Below are 13660 nucleotides of genomic sequence, written 5' to 3'. Positions count from 1 at the left end.
TCCTGTTACCAGAAGGTTACATGTGCATAGGATGAGTTGGGCCTGTTATTTCACCATCTACCCTCATCATGAATTGATTGTGGAGAACGGAGGAGAATGAGTTCCAGGCAGCTCTTTTTCCTCCTTGAATTTTGAGAAGCTGTTGGGTTTAAACCCTGTTTGAAGAGGTTCAGGTTTTTCTCAGTCTTCAAATGCAGCACACATTACTCTAAAGGTCATAAAGCCAAAAAGAACTTGAGCAAAAAGGCGATACACTGTGGTTGAACTCTGGGTTGGGAGGGCTAAGGTTTTTGTGCCACGTGCTTAAGATTTGCTGGAGCCTATTACCTGAAACCTGTGTCTCCACTGTGGAAGGACGTGTGGATCCAGAATTGGCCTCCACAGTCACTTATAGACTCACTATTAAGACTGTTTTCATGGAAGACAATCTTACTCGGCAATGAGTGATCGCCAAAGAAGAAGAAGAAGAAGAGATGATTGCAGGGAGTAGACCTTGGACCCAGTGGTATTGGTTGACATTTTGGACTCTGCTTTAATCCAGATCAGACCACTGTGGTAGCCTATCACAGCATGCTTACTGACATAATTTAAGTTCCAGTGTCCAGTTTACTTATCCACCCTGAGTTGTTGATAGTGATAGCCCAGATATTGTTTCAGGTTCTTGTGGCTGGAGCCCAGGATGGCAATGTCTGTGAGAAGGAAGGACACAGCCAATTCATAGATCCTTGATCATGGAACCATCTTTGTGGACATAAAGAATAAAACTACATATGTCTTACACATCTGCATCTTCTCTAGCCTTCTTTACTCTTCTACTTTCTCTGTTTTCAGTCCATTCAGAACTCTAATTATACTGTGGTACCTCGAGTTACAGAAGCTTCAGGTTACAGACACTTCACGTTACAGACTCCACTAACCCAGAAATAGTACCTCAGGTTAAGAACTTTGTTTCACGATGAGAACAGAAATCGCGTGGCGGCAGCAGGAGGCCCCTCTAAAGTGGTGCTTCAGGTTAAGAACAGTTTCAGGTTAAGAATGGACCTCCAGAATGAATTAAGTTCTTAACCCGAGTGGGTTAAAGCCTCAGCGCCTAGGACTTGCCGATCGAAAGGTCGGCGGTTCGAATCCCTGCGGCGGGGTGCACTCCCGCTGCTCGGTCCCAGCGCCTGCCAACCTAGCAGTTCGAAAGCACCTCCGGGTGCAAGTAGATAAATAGGGACCGCTTACCAGCGGGAAGGTAAACGGCGTTTCCGTGTGCGGCTCTGGCTCGCCAGAGCAGCGATGTCACGCTGGCCACGTGACCCAGAAGTGTCTCCGGACAGCGCTGGCCCCTGGCCTCTTAAGTGAGATGGGCGCACAACCCCAGAGTCTGTCAAGACTGGCCCGTATGGGCAGGGGTACCTTTACCTTTATTCTGAAATTTGGTTCTTGCCAGGTAATATTCCTCTCATCCAAGGCTTGTTACAAAATGAAATCATGGTTCAGGGAGACTTTTTGAATGACATAACATTTCCCAGTGTTTCTGTGCTTGTCATTGGCATTATACTTGAGGTTTCTATTGTTGAGATACTGCAGATCTGGTTTTCTGTCCTAGTGCAGTGCACATAGTAATGGTGAACAATGCAGCTTTTGAAAATTGTGTTAAAATCCAGTTCACAGAACCAAGAGTGAAGGTTTTCTTTGTTGGCGTCAGTGCTGGTCATTAACTCAGTTCTGCAAGTTTCAAACATTGAAAAGAAATCAGTGACACAAAAACTATTGTTGGTACCTTTATGGGTTTTTAACCACTCTCTGAAGGATTTGTTTGAAGCCACTATGAGTTCTGGTGACTCCCAGTTCCAACAAAAAACAAATTCTAAGCAGATATGTAGACATTATTGAAAATACTCTTAATTAATACATAATTGGTAATTAAAAATAACTTTTAAAGGATGATGAGTTTACAAGAACCAAGTTATTAACAAATGAAAAATGGGATAAATAATATGCAAAATTAGTATAGATCACAGCATCTATTAATGTAACAGAATGTGAACTATTTATGATCTTGACCTTGAAGGCTTCCCAAGGTCCCTTTCTCTCTCTCTTGACCCTGTTCCTTGTCCTGGTGTCAACCCATTTATCAGCTAACTCTAAAATGGGAAGTAAAATGTGATCAAGTGTATGTGTGAAGGAAGGGAGTTGCTGTTTAAGTTATTAAGAGCTGAACTGGGGGATACACTGTTCTTCCTTTTCCTGAGTAACAGACCTTAGCGGAGTATGACTCTCTTTCTCTCCTCCATATACTGCTCCCTCTCTGCTCACATCCAGGCTTACACATGTTTTCAGATCTATATACCTGGAATACATTCCCCAACACTTCAGCTTGAGTGTTAGCAGAATGAAAACCAGATGGGCCAGCAGTTGCCAATGTTATCTCCTGGCCAGCTCTGGCAAGTCTCTCTTACTCTCTCCTTTCTTGGCATGGCAGAAATATTTGCCTTTATTTAGGAGAACCTGTATATCTCTCCATGCCTCTCTTCCTCTGTTGCAACATAAGCTGAATGCTGTTTATTTCCTTGTTGCTGAGGTTGGTGGAGGTGAGTGCGAGAAACAATTAACATTTTCATGCTCTTTCCCCTGCTCCTTTGAATTTGTTGTCCTTGCTTGTTAAATATGCGACCGCAGCATAAGCCAAGCGGTTCGTCTTTGTTTGTTCAGTTTACAACACCCATGTTTGTAGATGCCGTAACTCTTTGTCCCACAGGCTGCAAGTGCTGAATTTCCTATATCTAGATTCATAAGCACTGCTGTTAGGGTATGATAATGAAATTGCGGTTCCCATCTTCTGCCCTCCCAGTTACAAGAATCTCTGCCTTAAGAACTCTGAACAATTAGCATGAATGTCTTTGTAGAACATTTTGAATTGAAATTACAGTGGTAATGGGGCAGTTTACTGCAGTTCATTCAACTTCTTAGAATTTACAAATTCTACCAGGATGATATTATCACACAAGCCCCAATAATTTCAGTGAGACTTGCACAAGAGGACAGGCCCAGAACACAATGTGCATTGTGTTTCTCACCCATTTGTGTTTCAGAAATCCCAAGGGCTTATTTCTCTCTTTTCCTCCCTCCCTCCATTCAAACATGAAATAAGTATTATTGTTGATCAAACTGAACTGCCTATATTTACTTAAACTTTCGGTATCTTATTCATTTATTTTTATTGTCAGTTTCCTTATTTAGGTTATATATATATATATATATATATATATATATATATATATTCAGTGTTGTTAACATTTTACATAAATTTATTTGTATATCATACAGCCAAAAGGATAGCACAGCTGAGGAATGGTAGCTACAAATGTTTATTGGAATGTAAATGAGATGAATGCGAAACCATAAAGAAAAATGACTGTAGAGGAGGCATGGTATAAAGTTTTTGTATCAATAAAAGTTTGTTTTCATAAAAGCTCAAATATATTTGCCTTACTAGTCTGTTTAAAAAAGTTCACCAAACCGCTTGTATGAATAAATAGCCTTTTAAAGTTTGAGCGCAATATGATAATCTAATTTTCTGTTCTGTTCATGTAGATAACTTTGTTTGACATGTGTTTTGTGACACTTGGCCCTTCTTTTCTACCAAGACTTCCAATGGCACAGGATGATGTGAAAATTTAACACAGGCCCAGAGTTGAAAATCTTTTCCCAAATTGTTCCTCAAACGTGGTGAAGGAATGAAATCGCATCCTTTTCACCCCTTAGACCACAAAACACCCAGCAAATCCAACATGCTTAGGTCCATATTAGGTATATGGTTCTCAGATAATATTCAGAGTATCAACTGCATTATTTCAGGTTATGTGCACTGGATTTTACAGGCAAACAACCTGTGCAAATGTTGTGCTGCTGAGTGCCTCATTACATATAGGAATACAAATAAGATTGTCCAATTTGACTTACAATAATCACAAATTGGGACAGATGCTTCTAGTACTATTTGATGTTAGGAAAGAACTGTCTTTTCAGAACAATTAACATAGATATATCCCCCAAAGTATCCTTTATATAATTTGTGGAGTTTTTTGCGGACAGCTGATGGGGAAACAGAGCCAGGAATATTTAACCAAGCAGCCAGCAGGCTTACATCCCAGTCCTAAACCCATTAACTTGGAAGTCTGCCACTGTGAGTTGCATGTAATGTTGTCTTTGCACTAGTGGAAAGCCCTAGTGCAGGCTTCCTCAAACTCGGCCCTCCAGATGTTTTTGAGACTACAATTCCCATCATCCCTGAGCACTGGTCCTGCTAGCGAGGGATCATGGGAGTTGTAGGCCAAAAACATCTGGAGGGCCGAGTTTGAGGAAGCCTGCCCTAGTGAGTAGGTGGGAACAGCAAACATCAGGTGATCCACTCTGCATGATTAGAAGTGCGTTCTGCTAGGACAGAGCCCACCAATGAATACAATCCAAAGTCTATTTTGTTATTTCACTGCTGAGAAATGTACAATATACAGTGATGCAGGAAAGGGCCTTCTCTCTGGGGGGACCTTACTTGTGCAACAACCTCCCCTTAGAGTTATGCTTGGTGCAAACTCTTGTCTGTTTGCCCAAGTATTCATAGGCTGGTAGTTTTATTGCTGAATAAAACTTGCTTTGCAGTTTTTAAGGACTTGTGGTTTTAAATGCTGTAGTTTTTATTTGCTCAGGTCTGAAGAAGGAAGAGTTACAAACATATTGAATAACTAAAAACATTTTTGTTTAGCTAAGCCTACCCAGATGTTTAGAAAATCGATGCGACTCTTAATCGGGTTTTAGTCTATTGTTATTTCAACTTTCTGTCTTAAATTATTGTTGTTAGTTTTTTCTTAGTGATAGTTTTATTGTTTTATCTTCTTTGTAAAACACTTTGAGGTTGTTTTTTTAATACAATTAAGTGATGTATAAATTTTATATAATACATAAACACACACACACACACATAAATTTGATCATGCATTTCTCCATCTTTCCCATACTTCTTAATGTTATAACAGCATTCAAATGACGTTTCCTTATTCCAGCACCAGCACTTCATGCAAAATCATGCCCGAACTCTGCCAGAAAGGAGAGCAGAAGATTCTATATTATAACCCTGTTATAAATGAGGCTCTCCTTTCTGCGTTCTAGGGCTTAAGTGGTGTCAAAAACTTACCTTGACTAAAAACGTTACTCAGTCTTGAAGCAGTTTTAGCATAGTTTGAGACACTGAAAAATGTGTTATTTGCTTTCCTGGTTTTGTGCTGAAGACTTGGTTCAAATGATTTGCTACCTGGAGGAGGGGAGGAAAATTAAGCAAAATGTTATGTGTGTTTTAGATCGCATTGAGAAGCATTCCACAATGCCAGACTCACCTGTGGATGTGAAGACGCAATCCAGGCTGACGCCCCCAACAATGCCACCTCCTCCCACTACCCAAGGAGCCCCAAGAACCAGCTCTTTCACACCCACAACGTGTAATTATACTTTTATTTCCTATATTATTTATGCCAGGATTATTGCTGCATGCAATGATGAAGAAAACTGTCATACACACGTATAATTAACACATGTATATGAGCAGTAATATATTATATGTATAGAGATATATGAGGCTGAGTCACATTCATAGATTTATGAATACTTTGAAATAGCAAGTGTTGCTTTCTTGCCCCCTGTAGTTAAAGTTCAAGCCTTTTTTTCTGTTGGTGAGAATTACAGAGAACTTTGTTCAGGAAATCTTTTTAATATTTTTTGATAGTTGCATGATATGTGTTTCTTATGAATGAGAAGACAAGGTTGCTCATCCTTTTAAACCCATACTAATCAAAGGTACGCTGGGGTGGTCCTCACCTCTTGTCTTCTTGGCTTATCTATCCCCCCTGCTGAGGAAATCAACCTGTGCATGTTATTTTGGGAGTCTTCTGAAATTGCGACAGGATGGGTTCAGTTCACATAACTAATTTGAACATTCTGAAATGGTGTGTGAACCAAAATACAGCCATCCCTTGCAATCTTCACTTCTCCAAATTTCCCAGTGCAGTTCTGCAAACAAATAATGCACACAAGGTAAAGCATGCATTAAAATGCATATTTTTAATGAAACAGACACAGAGAGATGTGTTATATTAGGGAAAATCTGCTTCACAAAAATGTGCATGTAGGCAAAAAGGCATACAAAATTTGTATACTACTGGACGTTTCCACTAAAATGCTGATTAATTTTCATGAGCGCTTTAAAAACATCACAAGCTGATGTAGAGAACTGAATTTAAGATGTAAAAAATTAAAAGCAGGGAGAACGTGAAATTGACAGATACACCCATCCCATCTCTCGCTAACCAACCTTGTCACTTCCAGGTTTAGAACTGGGTTGTCTTATTTTATTATCATGGGAACATATTCTTACTGCCATCTAGGGAAGCCAAGAGATGGCTGAATTCCTAATAGAGGTAGCTCCTGCCTCAGCCATCCTAATCTCATGTTCTCCCCGTATTTTTTGACTACCACCCTGTGAAGTCAGGGTTGGTGGGAATTCTGGTTTAAAACATCTGAAGGGCGCAGTGTTGGGAACTTCTGTCCTATAGCCATATGATGACAGTGCTTATCACATAGCACTTTTGTTCTATTGTGCCAGTCCAGAGGTGACTAACCTTTGCCCTCCCCAAGTGTTGGACTTCAACACCTGTCATCCCGAGCCAGCTTAGCCAATGGCCAGGGATGCTGAGAGTTATAGTCTCATAACTGGAGTGCTCTAAGTTAACCACCTCAGTGCTAGTCTGTGGCACATGGTGGTTGCACTGTTTACAGCTATCTGTTTTATCTCTGCTCTTGGAATATTTAGTTAAAAGTAGCACCAGTGTGCTTATACAGATAACGTATTGCACTTCCGCTATCAGACAATACTTGCCCACTTTATCCTAAACAAAGAGGTAATCATTTAAACACTGTAAAGTTTTGTTGCCAGAACAGCAGGTAAGGTAAAAGGTAAAGGTAAAGGTACCCCTGCCCGTACGGGCCAGTCTTGACAGACTCTGGGGTTGTGCGCCCATCTCACTTAAGAGGCCAGGGGCCAGCGCTGTCCGGAGACACTTCCGGGTCACGTGGCCAGCATGACATCGCTGCTCTGGCGAGCCAGAGCCGCACACGGAAACGCCGTTTACCTTCCCGCTGGTAAGCGGTCCCTATTTATCTACTTGCACCCGGAGGTGCTTTCGAACTGCTAGGTTGGCAGGCGCTGGGACCGAGCAGCGGGAGCGCACCCCGCCGCAGGGATTCGAACCGCCGACCTTTCGATCGGCAAGTCCTAGGCGCTGAGGCTTTAACCCACAGCGCCACCTGCGTCCCACAGCAGGTAAGGTAGCCTGCACCAAAGCCAGCTGTTCATTCCTAGAGCCATTATCGTCACTAGCTCAACTGGGATTTTTTTTGGCTCAGGGCTATATATAATAAGATAGCTGTTCCCTTAAGGAGCTTGTGATCCAGAAAGCCAATGCCATTCAAAATCTCAAGAAAGGCAATGTTGCCTTTTCAGTTTTTGTCATGAAAACTTGAGACAGAATGTAAAAAGGGAATGGGTCCAATATTTGAAACGGACTTTATTGGGGGGGGGTGCGCAGAGTTCTTCTCCTGTCCTTTTCAAACCCACAATAAGACATACAAACAGTAATTATCGGTACCAAAAAACAACAACATCAAAAAGAAAAAATTCAGCTCAGCCCAACACTTACTCTAAAATTCTACTAATTTGAAGATTTAAATGTTCATTCCAGAACCACAATGAAAAATTCTGTGTTAAAATATGCAGAAAAAAGTAGGTGTTGGGAACCGCCCTGTGATCTTCAGGTGAAGTAGTATACAAGTTTAATTAATAAATAAATTTATGCTAGGTTTTTTTTTTGTTTTTTTTAAGGCAGGGGGACAAGTTAGGCAGATGGGAGGTAAGGACCGTAGGTCAATAAAGAAACAATACTTGGATGGCTTTAGAAGATATGGAGGATAAGGCTCTGAACTCTGTGCCTCCATGGTCAGGCACAGTATGCTTCTGGACACCTGTTACTGGGAATCACAGTGGGAGAGACTGCAATTGCACTCAGGTCCTGCTCTCAGGTGGGATCACAGGCATCTAGTTGGCCACTCTGAGAACAGGGTGCTGGACTAGAGAAGCCATTGGTCCGATGCATCAGACTCTTCTTCTGTACTTAATACCTCCTCTGGACCTAAAATGTTTATGGCATTGACCTATGAAATGTTCAGTATGCAAGAAGCTACTGTCACATCATCAGACGTTTGCATTGAAGCCTGCCTTCAGATATATTCCGTTACAGAAAAGTAAATAAAAATATTTCATTTCTTTTCTTTCCCCTCCCTTTTTAGTAACCAATGGCACAAGCCATTCACCAACAGCACTAAATGGGGCTCCTTCTCCACCTAATGGCTTTAGTAACGGCCCATCATCTTCCTCCTCATCGTCCTTGGCTAATCAGCAGTTGCCACCAGCTTGCGGAGCTAGACAGCTTAGCAAACTGAAGAGATTTCTCACAACCTTACAGCAGTTTGGCAATGACATTTCACCAGAGATTGGGGAGAGAGTGCGTACCCTCGTGCTAGGACTTGTGGTAAGCAAATAATGACAGCAGCTTTAATTTTTATTTGTCTTTCCAGACCTGTACTTGGAAGTTGTCCTATTTATCTATATAGTCGGGAAAGGGTTTTGTGTCTAGATACATTTACTCATTTCACTTCCCATTCCAGCCTCCCTCCAAGGCTGCTGGGAAGTGTTTACAGTCTCAGCTATGGTCCCATCCACACTAGTTTTCATCAGTGCTTTCTAGGTATGGGCCTGTGCTTCTCTGATCCATGTCTGGTCACTTTTCTTTTGGCTCCATTACTTTCTCTATTAAAACCCGCTCTTTAACGCTCTTGGCAACCCCCCAGAACTTGCTGTTTGTTCCGATTTAGCATTTACTGGCACAAAATGTGATGGTGATCGCTAGCTTGGATGGCTCTAGAGGAGAATTAGCAATTGTTGTGAAAGAATAGAACCATCAACAGGTTATTAATTACAAAAGTAGAACGTGAAACAAAAATGTTACAGTGCAGAATGCTCCTGTTCAGAGAGCCACTCAGCCCCTTTCCAGCATACTCCATTCCCTCCCTCTCTACTCTCACTTTTTCCATTTCCCCCACACATACACCTGGTGCCCACTAAGTGTGCTCAGTCCTTCTTGGACTGCTTTTGGGTGTTTTCTCCCCTTAGCAACAATATCTGGAGATCTGCAGGTTTCCTATCCTGGGACTAGATGGATCTTTGGTACTGTTGCCAGTCAGTGTTTGGCTTGATGTAAGGCAGCTTCCTTTGTGAGCATGCAGAACCTTTGGTCACTTATTCCTTTTTCCAGATGTCTTTTTCCTATTCTGTTCCTTATGTGTGAGGCACAAAACTGATTGCCAGTTAGACATTGTCCTCAGAGTAAACTACTCAAAAATCCTGGGCCCTGGTATAATCTTAAAACTTGGACAAATAGCAGTGGAAAAGATATGGTGGCAAAGCAGCTGTTCACTATAACAGATACAGTGTTGATGCTTCCTATATTGTGTAATTGAATGTTGTTTATACAATATGAATGTTATTCAGCAGTAACATACAGCAATTAAGAAAGTTACTGTGTGGAAAGTACTTTAGGCCTAATCTCTGTTGCCAAACATTTCTGTTATTCATCTTATTGAGTCAGATCTTTTTTCTTTTCTTTCCCCATTCAACAGAATTCTACTTTGACAATTGAAGAATTTCATTCCAAACTACAAGAAGCTACTAACTTCCCACTGCGACCTTTTGTCATCCCATTTTTGAAGGTATTGCACAGACCATTGGTCTGGAAACTGTTTTAAACCATATTGTTGCTAGGTCACAGATGTATGTTACAGTTTTGCTTTTTAAGAGTGAGGAAAATGAATCTACCATTTAAGGGCTCCCTTTCTTAGTGTAAGCGGGTGAGACTCTGTCAGAGTAACTATTTTATTTTCTTCCACTGCTAACTAGTCATGGAATCTATCAGCTCCCTAATTTATACACAGTACTTTGTACTATTCATTTATAATCCAACACCGACTTCCCTTGGTACATGGTGGAAGATTTGGAAGTTCAGGGCAGCAGAATTCCTTTTCTGCACAACAAATGTTTCCTGTATTGAAGGGTGGAAAAGTCTTTAGCAAATATAGGATGCATGGGAGACAAGTTGAGACAATTTGATGGGGGTAGGTTTATGCTTTGAGATGTAGACTGCATTCCGATGGCACTTTATTCTGCCTTCCTGATGTTTCCTTACCTGTTGATTTCTGCATTTTATGTGAACTATTACTTGGTGGAAAAGCCACTTCTGGAAGTCCTGTGGAATCTAGAGAAAGTTCAGTGCTAATTTCAATGTTAATTATTTCCAGGGGGCTGGAATCCATTTGCAACACAGTTGACAATCACAGTAGTTTTGCCCTGTAATTTCACGTGACAAAATTTGGGGTGGCGAAATTTGGGGTGGTATCCCAGCATACAGTTCTTTCTTGCTGTCTGAAATTTAGCATGACATGGTGGTATAGCCACCAAAGTGCCAAAGTTCCATAATGCAGCATGTACTGCAGCGTAAAAGAAATGTTAGAAATCAGGAGAAATCGGGACAGAAGTGCTAGCATTAGCACCAGTAAAACTAACACAATAAACCCCACATCTGATCCTGGTCTCCTCCATGCTGTATTTGTCTTTTATTTGTACCCCCAGTTTTAGCAGGGAAGTTGAGGTTCCCATTGGGTATTTGTATCTGGAAACTTGAATCCGAGTGCTCATCAGGGTTCTGAGGGGATGAGTAGCATGTCATTCTTCTTTTGTTATTAGCCCAGTCAGTTTATTGTTGTTGCAGATTTGACCCCTCCCCAAATCTGTCCATTTTTGCCACTGTACATTAACAGTTTCACACCAAGTTTGTAGTTACAGTAGCACAACTGTGGTGGGACAGTGGTGTAAATCCACAATGTTGACATATCTTTGGGCTCTGTCAGTACAACTGAACTTTGTAGCAATCCTATCTTCATATTTTTAGCCAGGGCAGCCAGCATTATGCCCTCTGGATTTTTTGGGACTCCTGCTGCCATCAGCCCCACCCTAGCATGGCTAATGCTTAGGGATGGCAGGAGTTCTAATCCACAACATCCAGAGGCTGCCACATTGGCTACCCCTGCTTTGGCCTTAAGTCAAGGATAGGGGTGCACTCCAAAATGATTGTCATTACTGTTGACTCTGGTATTTGATATCAGTAGGTGGTCTATTTTATCCGTGAGCCTGTCAACTACCCTCCCTTCCCTCCAATATATACCTAAATTGAAGAACACTTCTTTCATCCAAGAAAAGTGGTCAATACAAACGGATATGGATTTGTAAATTACAGTGGATTTAAGCCTGAGCTCCCTTCACTGGTAGAGACCGTTAGATTGTCATCTATATCCATTAGAGAACTAGTGGAAACCAGAAAACAAATAATGCAGTTCTTCTCCACTACTAAAGTTGGAGTAACCAAAACAAATTCATTCATCATTCTAGTATCACTTGAACAGGTGAGGCCAGGTTGTCAGTCATTAGAATCTGTAGATAGGAATTCGTTTGAGGAATTCGATTTTGATAAATTCTGTTGCAAACTTATGTGCTCTGTAATTCACAATGTTACCCATCGGCTTTCATGCTTCTCAAATCTTCCAATGCAGTTCATGGCTCAAAAATATATCAAAATTCATTTTTAAATGCTTATTTCAAAATTCATATTTGGAGAGATAAATTGTTTAAAAATAGGTTTTAAGTATGAATTTTCATGTGTTTAAAATAATAATAATAATCTCAGATTAATGGAGAAATGAGATAGATTTATGAGTGAACAGTTGTAAAAGTGGCAGATTGTAGATAGACTGAGTTGCCCCTCCCTCCCTGTAGAACAGTAATTTAGCTTAGTTTAGCTCAATTTAATTAGTTAAGGCTCAATGTAGATGCAATTTTTATCCTCCATGGAGTACACATGGTGGAATACCAGTGAAAAATAGTAAGAATTCTGACCTGCTTTTTTGTCAGAGACAATCCCCATTAAAGAATACCTAGTACAATTAGGTGAACCTCTAGATTGCTTAAACAGTTGGTCTGGAATAGCACTTGGTGAAATTCATTCTTTCTTTCTTTGGCTGCAATCCTATGTCCAGTTTCTTGGGTGTAAAGCATCCTTCTGGACCGTCTAGAGGGGCTGGGAGCTGGGGGCACTGTTATACAGTGGTTTCGCTCCTTCCTCCTGGGCCGTGTTCAGAAAGTGGTGGTGGGGGATGAGTGTTCAGACCCCTGGGCCCTCACTTGTGGGGTGCCTCAGGGTTCCGTCCTCTCCCCCATGCTTTTTAACATCTATATGAAGCCGCTGGGAGAGATCATCAGGGGGTTTGGACTGGGTGTCCATCAATATGCAGATGATACCCAGCTCTACCTCTCCTTCAAATCAGAACCAGTGAAGGCGGTGAAGGTCCTGTGTGAGTGCCTGGAGGCGGTTGGAGGATGGATGGCGGCTAATGGATTGAGGTTGAATCCTGACAAGACAGAAGTACTGTTTTTGGGGGACAGGGGGCGGGCAGGTGTGGAGGACTCCCTGGTCCTGAATAGGGTAACTGTGCCCCTGAAGGACCAGGTGCGCAGCCTGGGAGTCATTTTGGACTCACAGCTGTCCATGGAGGCACAGGTCAATTCTGTATCCAGGGCAGCTGTCTACCAACTCCACCTGGTACGCAGGCTGAGACCCTACCTGCCTGCGGACTGTCTCGCCAGAGTGGTGCATGCTCTGGTTATCTCCCGCTTGGACTACTGCAATGCGCTCTACGTGGGGCTACCTTTGAAGGTGACTCGGAAACTACAACTAATCCAGAATGCGGCAGCTAGACTGGTGACTGGGGGCGGCCGCCAAGACCACATAACACCGGTCTTGAAAGACCTACATTGGCTCCCAGTACGTTTCCGAGCACAATTCAAAGTGCTGGTGTTGACCTTTAAAGCCCTAAACGGCCTCGGCCCAGTATACCTGAAGGAGCGTCTCCACCCCCATCGTTCTGCCCGGATGCTGAGGTCCAGCGCCTTCATTGCGAGAAGCAAAGCTACAGGGAACCAGGCAGAGGGCCTTCTCGGTAGTGGCGCCCGGCCTGTGGAATGCCCTTCCAGCAGATGTCAAAGCAATAAATAACTACCTGACATTCAGAAGACATCTTAAGGCAGCCCTGTTCAGGGAAGTTTTTAATCTGTGATATTTTAGTGTATTTTTGGTTTTTATGGAAGCCGCCCAGAGTGGCTGGGGAGACCCAGCCAGATGGGCGGGGTACAAATAATAAATTATTATTATTATTATTATTATTAAAGCCCATTTGCTCGGTGGGATTTACATTTTAGTGGACCTTTACAGGATCGCACACTTACCTACTTTTGATATTCTTAATTCTTTATAGCTAAAGCTTCAAGTAAGAGTTCTGATGAAATTAGCTCTTGTTTGAATGTCTTTGTTCCCCACACCACCTATTGGTTGAAAACATGGCACCTGATGAAAGCATTCTTAAATTAAGATTTGGAGTGAAAGAAAATGTGTAGGGTTAAGATAGC

General features: G+C 41.9%; 1 protein-coding gene across 8 annotated transcripts in view; it reads left to right on the top strand.

Moving 5' to 3' along the window:
- The window catches only part of RUNX1T1 (RUNX1 partner transcriptional co-repressor 1), a 157817-nt gene that overhangs the window by 92406 nt on the left and 51751 nt on the right, over window positions 1–13660 (top strand). For all 8 annotated transcript variants that reach the window (XM_079983114.1, XM_079983116.1, XM_079983111.1 and 5 more), the window contains 3 exons: window positions 5343–5480; window positions 8380–8621; window positions 9769–9858. In XM_079983114.1, coding sequence (XP_079839240.1) covers window positions 5343–5480; window positions 8380–8621; window positions 9769–9858 — 470 coding nt within the window. The remainder of the gene's footprint in view (window positions 1–5342; window positions 5481–8379; window positions 8622–9768; window positions 9859–13660) is intronic.

Source organism: Podarcis cretensis (genome assembly GCF_951804945.1).
Source record: "Podarcis cretensis genome assembly, chromosome: 7".
NCBI classification, from domain to species: domain Eukaryota; kingdom Metazoa; phylum Chordata; class Lepidosauria; order Squamata; family Lacertidae; genus Podarcis; species Podarcis cretensis.
The sequence above is the reverse complement of the archived record's forward strand: the minus strand, read 5'-3'. Positions and strand labels throughout refer to the sequence as shown.